This window comes from Callospermophilus lateralis, chromosome 2 (assembly GCF_048772815.1).
Source record: "Callospermophilus lateralis isolate mCalLat2 chromosome 2, mCalLat2.hap1, whole genome shotgun sequence".
Taxonomy (NCBI): Eukaryota; Metazoa; Chordata; class Mammalia; order Rodentia; family Sciuridae; genus Callospermophilus; species Callospermophilus lateralis.
Genome location: NC_135306.1, coordinates 17,232,028 through 17,255,366, shown reverse-complemented (window position 1 = coordinate 17,255,366; position 23,339 = coordinate 17,232,028). Strand labels below are relative to the sequence as shown.

Genomic DNA, 23,339 nt, shown 5'->3' with positions numbered 1-23,339 from the left:
TGTGACATGGAAGATGTGGTCCTGGTCCTCTCTCTTGCCACCTGGTGGTAAGACCTTGGAAGTCATTCTATTCTGGAGGGAACCTATAGTTCAGCTTTGTTATGACCATTGGCCATAGACACGCTTCGGAAACTCTATAAAGTGTTTTTAAAATATAAGCTAGGATGATTTTTATGCCAGATGGAGTTTCTTAGAGGGGAGGCTATGAGAAAAAAAAATTCTCTTTGCAGGCATAATGGAGTCTATAGAGAAATGAAAGAGATCTTAAATCTCAGGTGAAGGTGGGGATTATCCTGTCTATTCTACAGAGAAGAGCTGGCCTGACATCTACCAAACCCTAGAGTTGCAGTTTTCACATTACGGCCTTCATATAATGAAGGTCTCTGACAACCTCATCAGAATTTTGAATTTCCTCTTAATCTCCAGGGAATGAAGGTTCTTTCTATTTTTATTTTCCCAGTATGTATATGTATTAATGAGACAGAGAAAGTGAGAGACCTTCTATCTACACACACACACACACACACACACACACACACACACATACCCCTCTGCATTCTGAGGTTTCGTTCTTCTGGGATATCTCCCCTAAAGGAGAGACGCTTAAATATTTCAGGAAAGATAACTAATGCTGAGGAGGGAAGAGGCAGACAACTTAATCCTCTCCTAAAGGTCAGATTCCACTCATATTTTGGAGGTACCATGGCCTCAGGATACCCTTTGAAGTGTTGTCCACTTCCTGACCCTAAGACTTGGGCAAATCCTCCTTTCCCTCAGGAGCCCCACTTTTGCACACTGGAGAAGGAAGGCTTGGTATGCAACACCCTGAAGGAGATGTAGAGGAGGGCCTCCGCCCTACAACCCACCAGCTCCTTTTCCCGCGTTTCCTTGCCTTCCCCATCTCAAGGCCTGCACTCAAGTTGCAGCTGCTTCCTACCTGAAGCTCCCACGGTGACTCATCCAGAGATGAGTTTGGTCGGTACAGGGACGGGAGTGAGAATCAAGATGGCCCAATGACATGACCTATGACCGTAGTTGGAGGGACTGATTGTTCTGTAGGACTCATTGACTGGAGGAAGCCCAGCTGGAGACGATGGTGTGATGCTAAGGAAAGCAGAACTAAGACATGGAGCGGGACCCCAATGACGTTGTTTTTTTGCCCCTTGATCCAACTGGGCCTAAACTCCCACTTGGGAACCAGTATATTTTTCTCTTATACCTGAACTACTTTGTGTTGAGTTTCTGTCACTTACAATCCTAAGAATTCTAATTAGTAACATCATGAATTGCCCATCCTCCTCTGAAGACCTGTTGATCTTTGAGTCTAAAATAATTTCATTGTATAATATTCTCTTATCTAGAAGCTTCTTAGTGCTTTGGTCTCCTGGTCTCTATTTCCCCAGCTGGTATGAAGGTACTTAATAGACAACACTGGTGTACCGATTTTCCTTGGGTTTCATTCAGAAAGCTTAATCCAAAGCAGGGATTCCCATTCCTGACCCCATGCCTCCCCTCTTACTTTTCCTATTTACTGAAATGGGTAGTTTGGGGGTACTGAGCTGAGTCAACAGATTCCCTGCATTTTCCCTCTACTTATTGGGAGAGAGAAACTCTAGAGCCAATATGTGCTGTGAAGCATTATAGACAATATGAGAAATGTGGGTACAAAAACCAGTAATGATGCCAGAAAGAGCATCACCCCTTCTCCAGGGGAGAAGGGAAAGACTTCCTCTAAGAGATGGAGCTGGAAACATTCTCTGCTCCATGGGCCAGCACAGCAATTCTCTCTAAGCAGAAAGGACAAAGGACAACCTAAGCTAAGGCCATGAGGCATTCGGTGGGCAACATGTTCAAAGAACTACATCCAGGGCTGGGAGTGCAGCTCAGTGGTAGAGTGCTTGCCTAGCAAGTGCAAGACCCTGGGGTCCATGGCCAGCATTGTAAAAACAAACAAATGAACAGAAAACCCTATGCATAATCAGCTCCATTTGGCACTGGTGGAGAATGAAGTAACATAATGAGAGATGTGCCTGGAGGGGGTGGAAAGGGGCAAGACAAGGGGCACTGATATCAGGCCAGGACTGACCATGGGGCAAGGCTTTCCCAGTGTGTTTTCAAGACCTCTATCTTTTTTTCACATGTTAAAGATTCAGATTCTTGGGACCTAATCCCTTTAGGGCTGCAACCTGGAACATGAATTTTGAACAACTACCCTAGGCCATTTTAATAAAATTGTGAATCCTGTGTGCCCTTCTGTAGGGAAATCCCAACAGGGATTTCCCTTATCTTCCCTGGTACCCTTACTCATGCAAAAATGGCTGCATCCCTGTCTTGGCAGATGCAGCCATTTTTAGTCAACTCCTAAAGTAAGTTGACTCCTCTTTGTCTTTGTGATACTGGCGATTGAGCCCAGTGCGGCTCTACCACTGAGCTGCATCCCCAGACCTTGTTACATTTTATTTTAAATCAGAGTCTTGCTAAGTTGCTGAGGCTGACCTTCAACTTGCAATTTTTCCTCGGCCTCATGAGAATCTGGGGTTACAGGTGTGCACCCCTGTATTTATAATCTTAAGAATTCTAATTAGTAACATCTCCAGTTGCCCATCCACCTCTGAAGACCTATTGATCCCTAAGTCTAAAATAGTTCCATTATATCACCTCATAATCTAGAAGCTTCTCCGTGTACTGATCGTTGGATGTGTGATTTATCTTTTGAATCCACTTCCAATACCAACTTCCCAAGGCACCTATTACAAACCTTAGGTTTCAAATGAAATTTTCCCTTCTAGGCCACAGCAAATCACCTAGGTTTTATACTATTTATAGCTCAGTGATCCTCTCCCCTACCCCTGAGGTATTCACAGGGCTAAGGCATGCTCTATCTTACTCTCCAAATGACTATAAGCTTCCAGAAATCGGGGCCTCTCAAGGACCTATTATATGGTAGGTGCTTGAATCACAATACCCCAAATCATTATTCCAACAATTCAAAGAGGTAGGTTTAATGATCCCATTTTATAGATAATGAAACCAAGGAAGCCAAATGTGCCAGAGGCCATGGGGCAGGAACTTTGAGTGCTGTGATCCTCCCTGACAGCTTCCCCTCACAGGGAGCAACCTGAACAGGTAGCCTTGGTACCTGGGCAGGAACCATGTGCCTGGGCCAATGGGCACTCACCACGCATCCTGAAGAGTCCACCTGGCGGTCAGACACGCACTTGAAGTTGCGCGTGCAGCCCCCGTTGTTCCGAGAGCAGTCACGAACTGGCCCGAAGGAGGACAGCAGGTCATTGATGGTTTCAAAGTACGTGGACAGCATCGCTTCTTCCCTTGGAGAGAAAGGGGATGGTTAAACCCCGAAGACAACTACGTTTTGTATTCAGAAAAATAAATGTGAATTCATTCTACTGGATATCATCACTTATTTGGCTTATAATCAGGAAGATAATACAAATAAATATTTCAAAAGAAAGAATTAATAATAGGTGTACCATCATGGGGCATGGGACTGAAGTCCTATCATAATAAAGAGAAATGGATGTAGAACTTTGTTTCATGAATCCTCATAATTTTGAAAGATAGGTGTGAGATTTCCATTTTATCACTAGGTGAACTGTGGCTCAGAAAGGCCAAGTGTCTTGTTGAAGGCCACCCAGCTTGTGATGTGATAGAATTAAAGTTTATACCAAATTTTCTTCCGAGTCCAAAAAGAAAGCTCTTCCTACTTATACAACTCTGACCTTGATCATATTTGTTTTGCAAGTTCTAGAACTTCCTAGAATAACTCTACAAATGGGTGCATTTCTATTATTCTAACACCAGTATTCTAACCTGATATTCAATTTATAAAACTGAAGCTATGAAAAGCTGTGAGGCTTTTCCCAAGTCCCAGACTGCAGACATCAGAGCCAAGAAACACAGGAGTCTGGCCCTGGGGCCCAGATCAGATAGCTGTTTTTTTCCACCATTGCATAGAAGTCACACTGTCAAGATTGTCGGCAACAAGCTAGTGGAAAGGTCATGAGATTCAGGGAAACACAGGCTTTTCCCAAATGAGGTTCCCAAAAGATAAGAGTGGACTAGATACCATAAGCCACGGATCTGCCAAAATTCTGCAAGATAGAATTCTGTAAGTTGGATTCTACAACATAGGGATGCAGAAGAATGTTCCTGGTGCAATTTTCTGGAGAAAGGTCCTCAAAGAAGAGAATCCCTCACACGGGGGTATGCGGGATCCCCATAGCAACAGGGGATGTTAAAGGCACACCAAAGACTGTGGGAAGAGGCACCATTTCTTCCATGGTATATGGCTCATTGAGATGGTAGCCATGAAAGAAAGGTTATGCACATGCTGCAGGAAGATCCAAGGGTACTGCTAGTAATGTCTCTGGACCATCCTTCACAGCTTTTCTCATTCTAATTCTCTGCAGTCTTGGAGCTCTAGGTTTGGGTCTTGGGTCTTCTAACTCATGTCCTGCCTCTAATTTTATCCCCTTCGGTCCTATCTTTAATAATAACAATAACAACAACAACGTATTGTTGTTGTTGTTATTGTTATTATTATTTGCAGTTTTGGGGATTGAACCCAAGGCATTGAGCATGCTAGGCAAGTACTCAACCACTGAGCCTCATCCCAGTGCTTCTGTCCCATCTTTCCACTGACTGCCATTGAGCCTGATAAATCCCAGCTCTGATTAGACACTCCTCTCATCAGTGGCTCCCCAGTACTTGCAGAACTCAGCCTAAATGAGTTTCTTTGGCCTTAAGGAGTCTCTGTGATCTGGCCCCTGACCACCCATCCAGCTCAGTCCACCCCATCCTCACACTCTAGCCCCCGGCCACATGCCTCTTTCCATTTTTTGAATGCAGGGTATTGGGTCAGGTTCCCTGAAAGCAGACTATGAAAGGCAGTTAAGTGTTAAGCAACCTTTAGAGATGTATCTGTAAAGAGTTATCCTGTGGGGAGCTCTGGGGCTGGGGTGGCCCTTTATGGATGTACAGGATTAAGGCAAGGGATCCAGGGCTTTGCATGCCCACATTAGCCAGCCATTGGCTGAAGGCTACAATCTGGAAGCGGATATCCTTGGGTGAGGCGGTTCCTGTGGCTGAAGGCCATGCCCAGGGGAGACACACCTGCAGGCCAATAGCCACTGATCACCACAGCTGAGGGCAGGGCAAGTTGGCCCTGAAGAAGGATCTGGATCAGTCTATACGGCTTGAATACGGCTTATCCAAGATACTTGGGACCAGAAGCATTTCAGATTTGGGAATTTGGGGGATTTGGGTATATGTACATGGAGTTTCCCTGTTGAACATCCCTAATTAAAAATCTGAACTTCAAATGCAGCAGGAATGGAAATTTTGAGTGTCATTTTACCTTTACCTCTCTGAATCTTTAACTGCATTCTTCCTGTCTGGGATGCCCAGCTCTGAATTCTGAAAATGACCTTCCTAAATGACTGTTCCTATTTGTTCATTCTTCATTCACATAGTGCCCATGCTTATTGAGTGCTTACTACGGACAGGCGCTACTCTATCTACTGGGGATTCGGCAGTGACATTGGCAAGGTCCTTACTGCCCAGGGCTTATTGCTCCCTGGTTGGTACAGCCTTCTCTACCTTCCCCACTTGCATTAATTCCTTTTGCTTTGGAACATATTTTTTAAATCTCTTGTCTTATTGATTTCATAGATTGGCTTCATGGTCACCCAGAGAAACTGCAAGCTTTTTTAAGAAACAGGGCTAAAGATTTATTCATCCTTCTTCAGTCCCTTGCACAGGGAAGAACAAACACTAGACAGATATTTTCAAAAGAAAGAAAGAAAAGCAGAAGCCGCAGATGCAGTCTCCACAAGCAGGAGACTCTCCTCTCTGTCCCCATTCTGGGTTCTCATTTCTCATCCTTCAGGTTCAGGGCTACAGGGTGGAGACAGAGGAGAACAAGCAAGGGGAGCCACCAGATTGTCCCTTGTGAGGTGACAGGTGTGGGGGCTTCACAGTTCCTGAAACGAAGCTCGCAGGAGACTTGCCACTTTTGAATCATGGCAAGAGTTGAGGATGCTGGAAAGAGATTAAGGCTATGAAAATATTAACCACCCCAGAGGGAGAGGAAGCAACAGAGAGTGAGAGGGGGAGACGAGACGGGGGAGACGAGACACGGGAGAGACCATCTGAGAGAGTGAGAGAATAAGAAAAACTGCCAGACAGAAAGAAGAGCAAAGGAGAGGGAGAAACACATTTAGACATCCACAGGAAGACAAATAGGGGCAGAGGAACAGATGGACAGACAGGTGGGTGGGCAGACAGATGCACAGAGACACACATGTCGAGGACAGACACAGAGACTAAACCACAGGCAAATGGAGACAGAGAAGGCCCAGGAAAGGGTGCGGGGGAGGAGACAGGGGAGGGAAAGAGAGAACAGAGGAGTTAGAAGTGGAGACGGAAAGAGGAGAAAGCATCCAGCTAAACAGAACCCGGGCTTAAAGTAAGGAGGGGAGAGGGGAGGGGAGAGAAGTAGAAAGACTGAAAGTGCACAGAAAGACACAGGGAAAGAACCCACAGAGAGCCGCAGAGGCAGAGACTGAGAGAGAAACAGAGGGAAGAGAAAAATAAGCAAAGGATGCCGGCTTCCTGTGGAACCCCGAGACGGCTCAGGCAATACAAATAGGAGGTGGTGAGCTTTAGAAAGACCAGCTCTGCCTAAACCTCAGTTCCAGGCTGCATGTAAGCAGTGCCCCTTACAACACAAAGCCCCGGCACAGGGCTGTTTAGCCAGGGAAGTGACTGCCTGTCGGCGATGAAGAATCTGAAGATGACAGAGGAAAGGAACCAGGCTGCGCTGGATAAAGGCATTTTTCTCAACAAGGGCTCACTCTACCATCCCAGCCAGGGTGTGGTGTCTGTTAGATCTCACAGCTGCCCCGATAGTGGGGGGAGAGAGAGAGCAGCTCTGGGGACAGAGTCCAAGTGGACTGAGGGGTGTAGCATTGGTGCATCAGGGGACCTGGGAGAGATCCAGGCCTCCCCGGGAGTCAACTCATCACGAAGGTCATCTTCGCTCTGTATGATGGCCTGAGCACCTGCCATGTGCCAAGAACCGTGCTCAGCTCCTTTGCTGGGCAGTTTCCTTTGATTTCCATATAACAGCCCTGGGAGCTACACATTTCCCTTCCTATTGGGCAGCTAGGGAAAGCAGGTCTCAGGAGCGGCAAGGTCAGGCTTCTGGTCCTGAGCTTTCCTTATGCCACCATTAAGGGTCAGCAACTGTGTCTTGTGTCTTGGGAGGGTCAGAGTTCTCGTGATGGTACATCCAGTAGGAATCTGAGTCCAGTTCCTTTTTGTCTAGAGGAGGAAGGAAGGGAAGGGCAGAGCCTGTGTCCTTTGTGTAACCCTGGTGCCTGACTCCTGGCCTACGCATGTAACCCACAGTAGCCCCGTCCATGTTGGAATAAAAGGGGAAACACTGTGTATTCGTTTACTAGAAGCTTCATCACAGGCACCACACACTAGGTGCTTTCAAACAACAGAAACTTATTCTCTTACAATTATGGACGCTAGAAGTCCAAACCCAAGGGAAGAGTCCCAGAGCTATGGAGTCAGCTGACCATGGACTGAACTTCTGAAACCGAACCAAAATAAACCTTTTGTCCTCTACACTGTCCTTGTCAGGACTTTTGGTCACAGTGACAAAAAGCTGTGAGAGGAGAGGAAGACTTTGTGAGTGGGAGTAAGTGTCCTTATCAAAGAACTGGACAGAGGGAGTTTGTCCCTTTTGACCTTCTGCCTTCTGTGCGAGGACACAGTGTTCCCTTCCTTTGGAGGACGTGGTGCTCAAGGCACTATCTTGAAAGCAGAGATGACTACTCACCGCACAATGAACCTGCTGGTCCTCCCAGCCTCCAAAACAATGAGAAATAAATTTCTACTCATTATCAATTACTGAGCCTGTGTATTTTGTTATAGTAGCATAAAGAAACTAAGACAAACATCCTCCAGATTTAGGGCGGTGAAAACCTTGAAGCCGTTTTGGAGTTAGGACTTGAACCCAGGCATACTCAATTCCAGAGGCCTCATTCTTTCCCCCCTGTGTGAAATTTCTCCTGAACTTCAGACTTCTCATTTATAAAATAGGAACAATATCTGTCTTGCTGCCAAGCCTGCACATTATTTATTGCAGGAATACAATAACATGATACATAAAATGTGTTTTCCAAATTCTAAAACCCAATGCAATTTTATTCATTGTTCATTCATTCAATAAATATTTGATCCAGATACTGTTCTGAGCTGATTATTATTCTGTTTTTTTTTGGGGGGGGGGCGGGGTTCTCTCTACACCTGTTTCTGCACTTAAGTCCAAACTTTTTCTAAAATGTTTTCAGGCGTCTCTAGCTCTGACATCCTAATTCTTTTTTTTTTCCCTTCAAAATGAAGTCAGCCAGACCCCACCAGACCAGTTGAGGCTGCCATCCTCTCATTACCTGAGTGGCCAAGTGCAAATGCATCACCTGGGTTCCAGTTGGCCCGAGCCCCATGCAGGGTGAGCACTAGGCAGGGCAGCTGGGAACAGATGCTGACATGGCCTGCAGCTAATAAACACCAGGAAAGGTCTGTGTCGCTCATAGAGAGGTGTGAATGGATGACTCAGAGCAGAGACAGTGGCAAGCCCCCCACAGATGCACACTAATCATTCTCTGGTAACAACTGGCAACATTGTTTCCTGAGCTCCAAGGGAAGGAGGAAGGTGGAACAGACTCTTGGTAGAAATCAAATTTTCCTCCCACCCACTCCGCCTTGGGGTGTACCCTTCACAGCACCCAACCGCATGAGACACAGGGTACAATTGTAGATGAAAGGGCAGGTTGTCTGCAGTCAGATTGCCCTGGGGCAGAACCCCAGCTTCATTCACTGTGAGATTTAGGGGCAAGCCCCTTTAGACTCTGGCCTCCATATTCTCATCTGAAAAAAAGAAATATTAATGCAGCAAGTGCCAGCAACTAGTAATCATTGCTACCATTTGAGTGTCCCTCAAAGTTGCAAAACTATGCCTTAAGACTGTAAGAAGCATTAAAAGAGAATAAACTCATGGCATTTGCAGGTAAATGGGTAGAACTGGAGAATATCATGCTAAGCCAAGTAAGCCAATCCCCCCAAACAAAGGCTGACCGAACTTCTGAAACTGAACCAAAATAAACTTTTCCTCCTCTACACTGTCCTTGTCAGGCCTTTTGGTCACAGTGACAAAAAGCTGTGAGAGGAGCGGAAGACTTTGTGAGTGGGAGTAAGTGTCCTTATCAAAGAACTGGACAGACGGAGTTTGTCCCTTTTGTCCTTCTGCTGTGCGAGGACACAGGGTTCCCTTCCTTTGGAGGACGTGACTGTTCTCTCTGACAAGTGGATGCTGATCCATAATTGCGGGGGTCGGGAGGGCATGGGAAAAATGGAGGAACTTTGACGGGGTAAAGGAGAGGGAGAGGTGGGGAAAGAGCATGGGGGCAGGAAAGATGGTGGAATGAGAAGGACATCATTACCCTAGGTACCTGTAGGAACACACACATGGGTAAATAATGTATAAAAAATCATTAAGGGCAATAACAACAACAGAAATGCCCACTGCACATTCATATGTTAAGCAATGGTTTCAGCACCACATGTGTCAACCCACTTAGTCATCCCCCAAACAATGGTATAAATGACATGTTCACCCCCACTTAATAGGAAGAGAAACTGAGGCTGCATTTTGAGGATCAGGCCATTCTGAGATCAGATGAAAATAACATGGGTGCAGTATTATTATAGTGCCCAGAACATGGTGGCTGTTTATAAAGATTTAGTGAATGAAAGACTTTAGGGGAGGGAAATAGTGAGCGGCAAGGTAGATTCAGGCTTTTCTAAAATCAGAGCTATTCTGCAACGGTCACATGACCTTCCCATTATCACTGCTGACCTCTTCAAGAAGGCTAAGGATGGAGGGCCACTGCCTAGGAGGGAAGGCCACTACCTGGGATGGTCATAGAGAGGAGTCATGTTTTCAGGGGAGGCATGTATACTATCACCAGATACGAGAGTTACTATCTACTGAGAATATCTATTGAGGATTTATAAGAACACTTGACTTGATGTGGACTATCCCATTTAATTCTTGCCACAACTCTATGGGATCCTGTTGTTATTATTTATTTATTTTAAAAGTTGCAAGTCCTTACATGTAGGACCTACAGAGGTGAGAGGGCTAGCAGGGAGCCCCAGTGACAGAGCCAGGCTCACCCTGGCAGTGTCTAACTCTAGTTTCCTTGGCATCCTTCCTTCCTCTTTAAGATCCCTTCCCACCCTGGGGTTCTGGGGCTGGCGTTCCAGCTGACACTTTCTGGTCCCTTCCTCCAGCAATTATGGGTTGCTCTAATTCAGGTGGAGATGTGGACTGCTGTGCTGAGTGGTCTCATAGCTTCCTGCAAGCTGCTTGTGGCTTTGAGTAGCCTGCAACTTCCTGTATGCTGAGAGCCTTCCCCGTCATACCCCCCCAGCCCATGGGGCAGGCCGCAGCTGTTCACTGAATAGGGACAGGGCTAGAGGAAGAGGCGGAGGGGACCCGTGAGGCCGATCAGCTGTGTGGTCTTGGGAACAAAGGGAAAATGATTGTGAGGTCCATTGTCCATCTGTGAAATAGAGATGAGACTATTCAACTCGCAGGGTGTGGGTCACGATTCAGTGAGTTAAAAGTTATGAAAGCCCCTCATGCCCACCGGGCTCCAGTGGGACTCTCCATACAAGGGTGTCATGTTTTGGAAACGCATTTGTTCATTTACTAAATATTTGCTCAGCACTCACCATGTGGGTTGGAGGTCAGGTGTACAGAAAAGAGGAAAACAAGTGGGTTTTGTCTTCCTGGGGCTCACAGACAATTGACAGAACAGAGCCACTCAGCAAGGGCCTGCCTGGACAGCAATATGCATATTCTGAATCTGAGCCTATGCCTATGTCTCTATCAGGGTCTAGGTGTCTGTGTCCATGTCTTTGCTGATGTCGGTATCTAAGTCTATAGTTACAAACTGTGATAGCTGCACTAAAATCCAGAGCACTGTGGCAGCATATGGCAGAGGAGCCAATCTTACCCAGGGAGCTGGGGGTGGGGCTGGGAGGGGCAGGTTTCCCTGGACTGCATCAAGCCTGAAGCCAAACCAGCTTGTGGCCTGTGAGGTCCTACCACACCAGGGTTTCTCCAGGACTACTGAATGATATGTCTCCCGCCTCCACCTTACACACTGACCATGGTGTCCACTGGCCCTCCAAGGCCAGCATTCTCCTCTCTCTACTTGTTCTGACTACTCAGTAATGAAATTCTCCTCCTCACCCGCCTCCCTCCCTCCCTCCCGATTTGCAAGTCCCATCAGTATTTTTAAAAAGAAAAGGGGCGGAGGGCGGGGGAGGTTCAGTGACAAATGCTGAGGCTTGAAGATTATTTATTCATGAAATACCTACATGGAGAGCCCCTCACAATTCTTATCTCACAGTGAAGCTCATTAAGATGGGAAGCTCCCAGAGGTGGGAGGCGAGGTTCTCAGAAGAGGGTGCTCAGAAAGCTGGCTCTTTCCCTTCACTGGGAGTGTGTTCTGCTGCTCATGAGCCTGTGAGACCCTGGTGGGGGGTGGCAGAGGACATTTCCCTGAGACAGGAGAGACCACCATTAGAGAGTAGATGAGAGTGTCCCCACTAGCAGGGACAGCATCAGAGCCCAACTCGGGATTCATATTCCACATTGGTACAACGATGAGGTGGATCTCCAAGGGTCCTTCCAGCTCAAATCATCAATAACATTGTGTGGCTTTCCAAGAAGGCTGACAGTAGCTTTCAGTCTTTCAGTCATCAGTTGTCAATTTCAAAGATACAAATGGAGAGAGACAGAGAGAGAGGGAGATGGAGAGAACCATTTATTCCCATAGTTTTGCACCTGAGGAAACTAAGGGATTTACATAATTAGTAGGGAAATCATAAATAAATTCAAGCATGTTACTATGAAGAAGCCCTGGTTCAAATCCAAGCCCTGCCATTCATTAGCTCAGAGAACCTTAACAGCTCATTCCTCTCTGAGCCTCAGTTTCCTAGTGCACAAATCACTGGTGATAATACCTAATCTTAGGTAATCATAAGGATTACAGAAATAATAAGAGTTACATGAAGGTGGGGGATTTGTCCTACCTCACGCTTGCTGCAATCCGAAGTCTAAAGTGGTGTTTAGAACAATCACCAGATTTTTATTGGACAATGAATGAATGAATGAACGAACGAATGAGTGAATGAACAATAAAGTCTGAGAAACACTCCAAAGCACAAAGCCCCAAACAAAAACAGTACGCTGGCTCTTACTATTGTAGTGATGTTATCAAGGGCAGGCTTTTCATCAGTCCTGAAAATTGCTAAAACCCAAAGAAGGGAGCTCTTATGTGGTACCCAGGACTCTCTTGTCAATCTGTTGAAGCCTGAGGAACACATCTTAGAATTCTGCTTTTATATGCATAAAATCCAATGCAAAAGCACTATGGAAGAAATCATTCATTGGAATCTTTTTAAAAAGCTACTTGTAATATAATAATATAATAATATTCTTTATTGGTATTAAATAAAAAGATCTAGTAGCAGATATAATAATAAGAATAAATTCAAAGTAGTGATGAGCACAAACTATTTTTAAGACATCTTCAACAAATGAAATATGATCAAACTACATGTAATTTCTATTGGTGACAAAGTCACAGGAGCTGTTAACAACCATGTTTGTTGCTTGTGTCTGGAAGAAATGGTAAATTTCAATGGTAGCCTGGTCAAAGCAAAGGTGCACTACCTTCTCATGTAATTTTATGGACCCCCAGCATGCACTCCAGGTGCAGAGCTCCTGGGTAGACTGACACTTTGCTAGAAAAAGTTCTTCTCTGAATATGGGTCACTTTGTGAATATAGTCAGCAAATTGGGTCCAGATAGGAAGAGACAGGAAATTAAAATACAGCTATGATCACATCAAAATGATTGCATCTTAGAGGGGCACATGTGGTGTGGTGAAAGGAGAATAGACTTTGGCTTCAGAAAAATAAAATTAGAGTCCTTATAGGTTTGTCTTTGCATGAGTAACCTCTCCTTTGTGACCTTCTGTTTCCTCATCTCTAAACAGTCATTGTGAGGGTGACTGGAGAACTGCACCTTCTGCAAACAAGCACGCCCTTGTCCCTCCCCATCTCCCCTCTGTTCTTTCTGGATAAGAGCAGGTTTTTTTCTTTTTTCTTTTGCAGCCCCCCATATTTAGTGCTGCTGTGCATGGCAAGGTGGGGGTACATTTTGAATTTTTCAAGCACCTACTGGGTACCAGACCTTCTGCTAGATGCCCAGGGCTCAGAAGTGCTGAGACAAGGCCCCTGACCTCAGGAAAGACCCAGGAGAAGGCAGAGACAGCAGGTAAAGACTTAGGACAGATGCATGAAGATAGGTCAGGAGATTCCTAAGAGGAAGCCATGACCCTCCTATTGGGGTCTGAGAAGGCTTCCCAGAGGAGGAAGTGATATACGGATCTCAAAGGAAGATGGGAACAATGATGATGAGCAAAGGAGAAGGAAGGAAGAGGAGGGGTGCTGGAAAACAGCACAGACAGACAGAATGAGGAGCAGAGGGAGAAGGCGAAGGGCTGCAGAAACAGGCAGTGAGCCCATTGGGTGTGGCATGGGCAGAAGAGAAGGCTCTGTTGTGTGTGTTTTATGGATATTTTCTAGTTCAATCTGCAAGTTAGATCTTGTTGCCCTATTTTACAGATGAGAGGTCTGAGGCTAAGGGATGCAAAGCCTGTAGTCCTCTATGGAGAACCTGGAGGGATGGTTCCAATTACCTAGAGTGCAGGAAGATGCCTACTTCCTGGGAGTCAGGGACTGGCAAGTTTCCAAAGAAATATTTTAGAGGCAAGGCCTCCGAGCCGCAGCTCAGTGGAGCCTTAACAGGAATCCAACAGAATCTGGCTCTAAAGTCCACATTCTCCTCTAGAATATCACTTGTAGAATACCATGTTCTGAAATTCCACCCAGTGTCATATTTGGGAACTGAAAGATTTGAATTAAAAGCTAAGGACTTTGGCAATAGGAAGAGTGCTGTTTACCCCCACAGATGCAGCCAGCGCCCTCTTTTCCTTGCCTTGCATATTCCATTTCCTCCTCTGGGTCTCTAGGGAAACCTGGGTGAGAGTGAGCATTGAGGTAAGGTGTGGTGATTAGAGTGACTCTAGCCTGGTCTCCAGAGAGCTGTCTCTCAGCAGCCAGTCTGTGTTGGGCTCTCCTATCTGCCCCACCTGCATGTTGCCAGGGACCTCTGCTGCTGACTTCTGTCCAGGCCAGCCTGGCCTCTGCCACTTGAGGAGCAGGTAAGTCAGCTCCTGCCTCCTTCCCAAGGAACTGCTCAGTGGCCTGCAGTGAATCCTAGAACCCAAGACTTGCTGGCTATTGCTGAGCCTGGGGGAGACATTTCTGAAAAGTTCTGGGTGGCTGGAACAGTGGGGATGGGCAGCCACTAAGCTTTCCAACTCCATGAGCTTCTCCTTAGCCAGTACCTCTAAGATTTACTCTGCTGACAAATCCCCTCTGTCTTAGAAAACCTATCACCTCTTTCATCCATCCAAGCCTAATTAAATTCATCACATTCTCCAAGTCTCACTAAATCTTAAGTATTTTTTCATTATTGCTGATCATGGAACAATTCCCAAGATACTGAATTCCCCACCTGCATTGTCTCATGTAGTATTCACAGCAACCTTGTAAGGAAACCACCTGGAACTCTGCTACAAGGATGCAAAAATGAGGCCTGTGGAGGCGAAGAGATTCACTTGAGGTCACACAGCTCATCAAGATCCAAACCCAGCTTCATCTGAACTCAAAGCTGGGGGATTTCTAACTTCCATGCCATCTGAGTATCAATTTCAATGTTTTTAATGATGTAAAGGGTTCACAGCTCAACTCTACTGTAAGCCAGTAGAGAAAGAGAGAGAGTAAGTGTTGGAGCAAAGAAGGAAAGAGGAAGAAAAGGCAATGTAAAGAAGAGATAAATGGGGAAGGAGAGCCAGGTTTACATCGTATTTCTCTCACTAGACTCTCAGTATCTACAGGCAGAATCTCTGTACCTCAAGGGTTTCACACAATAACACTTACTAGGTGGTCATCCAATAATTCCAGCATGTTTATATGAATGGACAAATACATAAATAAATAATAAAAGCTCTTACTGAGGAATTAATGAAAGAAGGAAAAGCCCTGGCCCAACTTCCAGGTAAATTGGCCTTTAAAGGAATGAAGGTTTCAAGAGCTTCAGGCCATGTACCCTTGATGCCTCCCTTGGGGGAATGACAGTCTCACAGTCTGAGAGGAGATGAAAAGACAGACGTGAAGACTGATGTGGTTGCAGCAATGCACTGTGGATGAGTTCTGGAGATCTGCTGTACAAATAGTGCCTCTTGTTAATCATAGTGGATTGTGCACTTAAAAATTTATTTAGAGGATAGATGTCATGTTAAGTGTCCTTATGACAAAAATAAAACAAAAAAGTAAGAGGACACAAAGAACTCTGGAGGTGATGGATCTGCCCATTGATGGTACCATAGGTGTTCAAGGAAAGATGCAGCAAAGATCCAGAAAGCAAGAAGTCTGAAGTCTCACAGGAAATGTGTGCTAACAGAGGTGCCCATGGAGGGGATTTGGACAATCCTTTGCCAATCCCCAAATGCTTCGTCGCTGACCTGGATGAGAGCAGAACAGTAGAGATCGCCCTGGGTTGAGTCTGGACACTTGGATTCCAAATCATCTGGCCACTAGTTCATGGTGATTCTGAGCAAGCCCCTTCCATTCTCTGGGCCTTGGTTTCTTCGTGTGTGAAAAAAAGCGGGACTTACCACTTCCTCAGATTGCTTTCAAAGGGAGCTGCTTCAAATATCACTGAATCTCCCTGAGGTAGGAGGGTCAGGAGTCTATGTCACCCAGTAGCCTTAGTTCTGGTAGAGCCTGGAGGAAGTGTTCCAATCCCCTAGGCCGCAGAAAAAATGCCTGCTTCCTCCAGCTAGGAACTGGAAGATTTCCAAAGAGGTGTCCTGGAGGTGAGGCCTCCTTGTGGAAGCTGAGCCAGGCCTGTCTTGCCGGCACTCGCTCTTGATTCAGGCTGTGTGACTGCACACCTGTGTGGCTGCAGTCACCTTTGCATGGCGTTGACAGGTTATTTGTGGAGCACCTGCTACACATGAGGCATGGTTCTAGGTCTGTACAGGTATGTAGGGATGTTCTTTATCCTCAAAGAGCTGCAGACACCAAAATTAACTAATGGTGGGCCTCTTATTGATGGACTGCCAAATTAGCACCAGCAAGGACCCTGCTCACTATTTTAACTATCCCTCCATGTGTGCAGAACTGAATCATCTGTAAAGGGATGTCACACACATTTATTTTTTAAGGTTGTCAGCGTTGTCCCTGGTTCTGCTGTTTCCATTTGACAGATGAAGAAATGAAGACCCTACAGCAAGAATGGATGGCTTAAAATCAGACCCAGGATTTCTTGGGCAGTGTACATAGCCTGCAGTGACTGGTGACAGTGGGGTGTCAGAGAGTCTTGAGAAAAGAGGTCTACAATGTATCTTAGGGACAGACATAACAAGAGCAGTATCAGAAGAGGCTACCCAGAGAGCAGAGAAGACGTAGGCCCTACCCTTGCAAAGGGAGAGTAACAGAGAGACAAGGAACTGTGGAGAATGTACTCAGTCCTGCGAGTATGCAGGGAGAAGATGAAATTTCGAGTGTTGCTAGAACAAAGGAAAGACAGGTGGAAAGAGAACAACACTGAGGATTCCATGAGGGGAATCAGAGTTGGCTCTTGTGAGAGCCATTTGGTCTCTGACCCCAACTTCCTCATTTGTCAAATGGAGATTAAAGCACCTACCTCACCACTGGATATGGAAACAAAATGAGACACCATATGCATTGCCAGGCCCAGAGCAAAGTCTGACCAGTGTGAATTCCCTTCCACTGTGCTTCCCAGTCCATACTTATGTGGCTGCAGCCACCTTTGCATGGTGTTAACAGGTTAGAAGGAAGCTCAATTTCCCAAGAAACTCTAGCTTATGTAGAACACAAAGTGCCTATGCCTGCCTACAACAAATTACTTTATATAACAGAAATCACAGGCATGGAAGGGCTGTGTCTGGCCCATCAGCTACTTGCAAAGAAATTTAGTAGAGGATTGTGAGTTATGGTAATTAAACCCTAGTTGGTTAATTCATTTGCTGAATAAGTACTATTGCTATGTTGAAGCATCAGGGTTATCCACACAATTTAATGACTTTTTACATGGTGAAAAATCCCCTTTAATTGCTCACTGGTCATCAATGATTACAAGACTGTTAGGTATTCAATGCCTTAAATGATGAGTACTCATTTCTTTTGGAATAATGAAGTAATTATCCAATTATCCACCCACCCGTCCATCCATCCATCCATCCATCTATCTATTCATCCATCCATCTATCTATCCATCCATCATTAAGCACCTACTGTGTTTTGCCCATATTATGAGTTATCAGGGATACAGATAAGAATAAGCTATGCCTCTGTGCCCAGCGAATCCAACAATCTTCCAAAGTAGAGATTACTTTGGCAGAAAGACTATGAGAAATGTCTATGGGAGCTCAGAAAGAGGAGGAAGCATGGATTGAGAAATAATTCAATATCTTTATACATTTTAAATTTTAAATTGCATGCAAAAACAGTCTTATTCAAAGTAAATAAAGAATTCCATTATTTTGGAAGAATCAGCAGCAATGGCCCTGAGGGAGGAAGGAGAAAAGAAAAAAAATGGAGGAAGAAGAGGAGGAGAGGTACAGAGGATCCTGGACTGAAAACAGTCATTATATTTGAGTTAGCACCCTAAGCAACAAGGCAAAAGGCAAGCAAGACTGGATTGCAAAGCAAATGGGGTTGACGAAAGAAAAACCTGGGGTTAAACTAGTCTCCAAAAGCCTGCCTGTGTCTTAATTTGCAGCAATTTGATAAGAAGGTATTCGTTTTCATGAATCACGTAGGCAAATATTTTTGTCAAATGATAATTCTTAGTGCTGGCAGGGGTGCAGTAAAATGCTAGCTTCCTATTCCACTGGTGGGAATATAACTTGCCAAAATTTATGAGAAGCAGTCTTGCAAAATGTATCAAGGCTCCTGAAGTGTTCTTACATTTTGACCAAGTGATTATGGTAATAAATTATAAGGGGAAAAATAAGCAATGCAGGTGAAGATGCACCTACCAAGGTGTTCATCAGAGCCTTGTCTAAGATGGGGTTAAAAGTGGAAATGGTCTAAATATCCAACAGTGAGAAGACAGCTATTTCAATTCATTCAAATAGTAGAATGCTGTGTAAAAAAAAAATAAGTCATAATTTCCAAGTATAGCTAATTGTGTAGAAAAAGTTTGTGTTATTAGACTTTTTAAAGGCAAGAAAAAAATTCATTGACCCAAACACACTCTCAATATTTTTTTAAGAGAGACTTTAAGAGAGAGATGGCATTTAACTGGCATTGATATGTGGAGATGTGAATGAGGCCACAGTGAACAGCCCTATGTTAATTTATATAATATCTATGTCTCCTTCATCTGGGGATGGCACCCCATTTGGCTTTGTGAATTGCATATCCTTCTTCCCATGCACACATACACATTGAATACTGCAGTGTTGATTTATCAGTTAGGGTGTCTTATCTTCCTTTGCCTTACAGGTGAGCAAATGATCTGATGACTAGTTCAATCAGATTTTCTGAATCTATGTCCTCAACCTTCACAGTGACAACAAGATTGAGAATGCAGAAATCAATTGTTCTTGAACTCTCTGTATTCTTCTACCCTGTAGAAGATATTCAAGGCACCTCTTCCAGGTAAGTCTACTTTGGTGTGCTGACTCTAGTCACAGGCCAGGTATCAGAGGGCTTTAGGCAAGGCAACAGTATAAATAGGACGATGTCTCCAAACTGTTAAGAAAACACTTTGGAGCATCTGGGTTTGAAACAGCAAGTTCTGAGTTTTGTTGGCAGAAGGGTCAGGCAAAGGTCCTGGGTTTTATGGAGCAGTGTTGAGAGAGGATCCTGAGGTTTAGGGGGTCAGACCAGGAGGGATGCCTGTTATGGGCCATCTGAGGGAGACCAGAAGAAGGCAGAAGCCATGGAGACAGGGGCCCATCATCTTGCCTTTGTCTCCACCCCAGAGACATAGAGAAAGGATTAGGAGAGAGTAATAAGCAGCAAGCTCCCGGAGGTCAATGCTAATGGAGTCACTAGATGAACCCAATCTCTCAGCCAGATAGGCAGGCTTTATTGGAAGCCTTTGTCACTTACAAAATCAGGAACTGTGCTGCCTGGAGGCTGGAGGACATGAGAAAAGCAGTGGCCTTGGACTCTAAAAGTGGATTTAAGTCCCTGCTCTGCTGCTCCGTGGAAGTTTGGAGAGCCACTTCGTGTGCTAGTTTGCTCAGGCTGCAATAACAGTGCCACAGAGAAGCAGCTTAATCTTGGCTGTGACAAGCCAAGATCCAGGTGTCAGCAGGGTGGGTTTGTGTCAGAGGCCTCCCTCTGAGGCCTGTGGGTGGTCCCTGTCCGTCTGTCATTCCTCTGTGTGTTAATCTCCCCTTTTCAAAAGAATCCTGTCCATGCAGTGACTCTCCTGGCGCTTTGCCAGCTGTCCTTGGGGTCCCCTGGCTTGTAGACATGTCCCTCTGATCTTTGCCTTTCATTGTCATATTGTCCTGCCTTTATGTCTGTGTGTCTCCAAATTTCCCTTTTTTATAAGGATACAAATCATGTTAGATCAGGCCCTGCTCCAATGACCTTATCTAACCTAATTACCTCCTTAGAGACATGATCTCCAAGTCTAGCCACATACTGAGGTCCTGGAGGTTAGGACCAACATATGAATTCTGAGGGGACACAATTCAGACACAGCACTTCCCTTTTCTGGGTCTCAGTTTCCCTATTTTCAATAGAGCTCTGGGTTCATTCATGGCAAAGTGTATCCATTTATTCATCTGCTTATATATTTATCCAATCACTTATCAAATATTTCTCAAAAACACAACACTATCACTTAAGTAGTACCTTTAGGTTTAGGCTTGTACAGAAAGAAAATAAGAAAAATTAATTTTTACTTTTTATCAAAGGGGTGAGCTGGCTTTGAGTGGAACTGGTTAAGGTGGATAAGAGAGCCAAGGGTTCCCTGCTTTTGGGCTAATCCCCTAGTCTCCAAGTGAATATTAGGATGTGTACTTTCAGGTAGTAAAGAAGTCCTAGCCTCAGACCTACTGTCAGAGAGATCCATTAGTACTGGGAAAGATGCAATTATCTGCCCCAGGGCTGTCTACAGGTCTTATTCTAGACAAGGCTACTCTACCTGCTTGGTGGTTGGAAAAGAAAATGTAGGGAAGAAAGCAGAGGAGACAGTGTTGGTGTATGAAGTATTTCAGATACACATTGGGCCATCAACATGGGAGAACTGACCTCTCCTGAAATTTTTCCCCTATTTTGTGGGGAAAGGATTTGGCATTGCAAGAATAGGAAAAAAAAAATTAAAAGACATTAACTTAACATCTATTAGGTGAATAGATGAACCCAATCTATTGTTTTTGGTGTAAGAGCATCCTGACTCTCATTGTGTTTACATTCTAGTGGGTACAAATAGGCAGCAAACAAATGAACAAGAATTGAAGAGTTAGGAAGCTTAAGTGTTCACTAGTTGCTATGGTAGCAGGGTGGGGAGAGGGCTCAGGAGAGCTGCAGCGGAGTGGGCTGATTTAATAAGGTGGTCTGGGAGGGGCTCCTTGATAAGATCATCAAGGTGTAGGGTCATGGAGATAATCAAATGGGATAATGAACGTGGAGTGATTAGCACAGCATTTGACATAGAGCAAGTGCTCAGTAAATTGCTGCTGTTGACGTTGTTATTGTTAATTATGCTCTAAATTCTTTACTTGAATATGAGGACATTATGCCTAATTCATAAGGTTGCTGAATAGATTAAATTTGGAAAAGCACATAAATAAACTCACATGACAAATTCAATGATTATCAAGTGTCAGGTAGGCACTCTACTTTGGATGGCGGAGAAAGACCCCTGAGAAGATGGCTTTGGGCAGAGGCAAGGAGGAAGTTCTGGAAAAAACAAAACAAGGCCGGGGAAAGCAAGTTAGTTATAAGCAGAAGGAAAAATAGGTGCAAAGGCCCAGAAGCAGGACTGGGTTCTACCCGTCAATCTAGGGTCTTGGAGGTGATAGTACGGACTCTGGGCTATAGGTATAAAGCAAAGGCATTGACTGAGGGTTTTGCAAAAGGAGTGAAATACTCTGGTTTACATTATGAAGGCTAATTCTGAACACTATGTGTAGGTGACATATGTCAACTCCTTATGTGAAAAATGTAACTATTTATCCTTGACATAGCATGAGGTCAGCAGTAACATATATAAACTGTCAGACCCTCATTTTAAAATAAATGTATTCATCAAATGCCCTCTGTGTGTAGGCATGTCAGACATAGTAGTGCAGACAGAGGCTTTTGTGACATATTGTCCTTGGGGACCTTCAAATGGTCTTATTGTCACAGGGTAGACACTCAATAAATTGTTCTCATTTGATATATTATGATATTATATTATTCATATTTTATCTCTTGCCCCCAAAGTAACATATTATAACCCACCAGAGTCTCGTTCCAGAGGAAGAGAAGGCGGCCACAGAAAAACAAACAGAGGAGCAGACAATGCAAGAAGGAGCAGGAACAAGCCACTCTTCTCTCTCTCTCTCTCTCTCTGAATATGACTACTCCCCCCACCTATTTGGTGAACTCCTATTCATGTTCCAGGACCCAGCTCAATTATTACCTCCTCTTTGAAGCCAGAAGCTCTCCCTTCACCTACCCTCTCAGGCTGAACTGTCACCAGCCGGACCACCTCCTTGGTTCCCAGATCCGCCTGGGCCGGGGCATAGCCTACGACACAGGAGTATGCTCTCTGCTGACAACATTCATTCTTCTCATTTATTTGTGCATCCTCAGGGATCAGTACAGGGTCTGACATGTAGCTGGTGTAATAAATATTTGGGGAAGAAGGAAAGGAAGACAGGAAGAGAGGGAGGTAGGGAGGGAAGAAATCCAATTCTCTCCTCTTTTTCCAAATAATGCTGAGGCTCATTTCAACCAGCAAGTACTGAGTTTATTGATCAACATTTCTGAAATATTGAACCGAGTTTCTATTGACAGAAATAACTGGCAAGCAGGAATGGGGAGCGAGAAATGTGCTGACAGCCAGCAAATCACAGTCCTAGTATTAGAGTGCCTGTCTATGCCAAGGGGGACAATCATTAATTTCCTGTTCCTTCACAGTTACGTTTCTTGGATTGACTGACAAGTTCATCGGGCCCTTTATAAATAAACTCCCATCTTATTCCGTGTTTCTACTGCACCTGCCACCCAGATAATCGGCCGCCTGGGACTCACATAAACATTTCAAATTGCAGCAATAGCTCAACATGGTAGTTCAAGAAAATCTTCCGGTTACTGTATGTTGTAATCAAGAGAATCCACTTTGCCCAGGACTGTGGGCATCCGGATGCCATGAACAGAACCCAGGAGGATATCACTCATTGCCCCCCAAACATATTTAAATAAATGAATAGCACATAGGTATGAAATAGTCCGTTGGCACACAGACCTTGAAATTAAGTCCACTAACAAAGCTGTGCGATCTAAGTCACTCAATCTCTCTGAACTCCAGTTTTCTTCTTTGAAAAATGGCAACACATTAATGGCATTGCTGACAAAGGAAGAAAAGAGTTAGTAGAAGTTAACGTGTTTAACACTTTATAGAGAGGAAAGAAACTTCTACTATTATCTCGTGGGATCTCATAATGAGTTTCATGATTGCTTATGTGAAAGTCCCTTTATAGACAAGGAAACAGTGACACTAAGAAGAGATATGACCTATTTCAGGTTATAAGTTTCAGATCTGGGACATGAACCCAGCTGTGCCCAAGGCACACACAAAGGAAATGCATCATTAATCTTATCAGTGATTTTACTCCTATGCCTGGCCTCAAATTTCATTTGGTGCTAGAGGCCTCCGGGTTAGCACAGGAAGAATCTGGTTCTTAGCTTGTCTTCACATGGACTAAACAATTCCAGTTCATTTGCAGCCTCTGAGCCAGCAAAGCAAAATTCTTGGAACCCAAATATCTGGTACTGATGCATCTAATGTGTACATTGTTCAGTTTATTTGCTAACATAACAGTAGCCACAGGCACCTT

At 44.7% G+C, this 23,339-nt stretch overlaps 1 protein-coding gene across 3 annotated transcripts in view; it reads right to left on the bottom strand.

Annotated features, from left to right (window-relative positions):
* Astn2 (astrotactin 2) overlaps nt 1-23,339 on the bottom strand; it is an 847,605-nt gene that overhangs the window by 353,830 nt on the left and 470,436 nt on the right. For all 3 annotated transcript variants that reach the window (XM_076845613.2, XM_076845612.2, XM_076845614.2), the window contains one exon: nt 3,179-3,329. In XM_076845613.2, the coding sequence (XP_076701728.1) occupies nt 3,179-3,329 (151 nt within the window). The remainder of the gene's footprint in view (nt 1-3,178; nt 3,330-23,339) is intronic.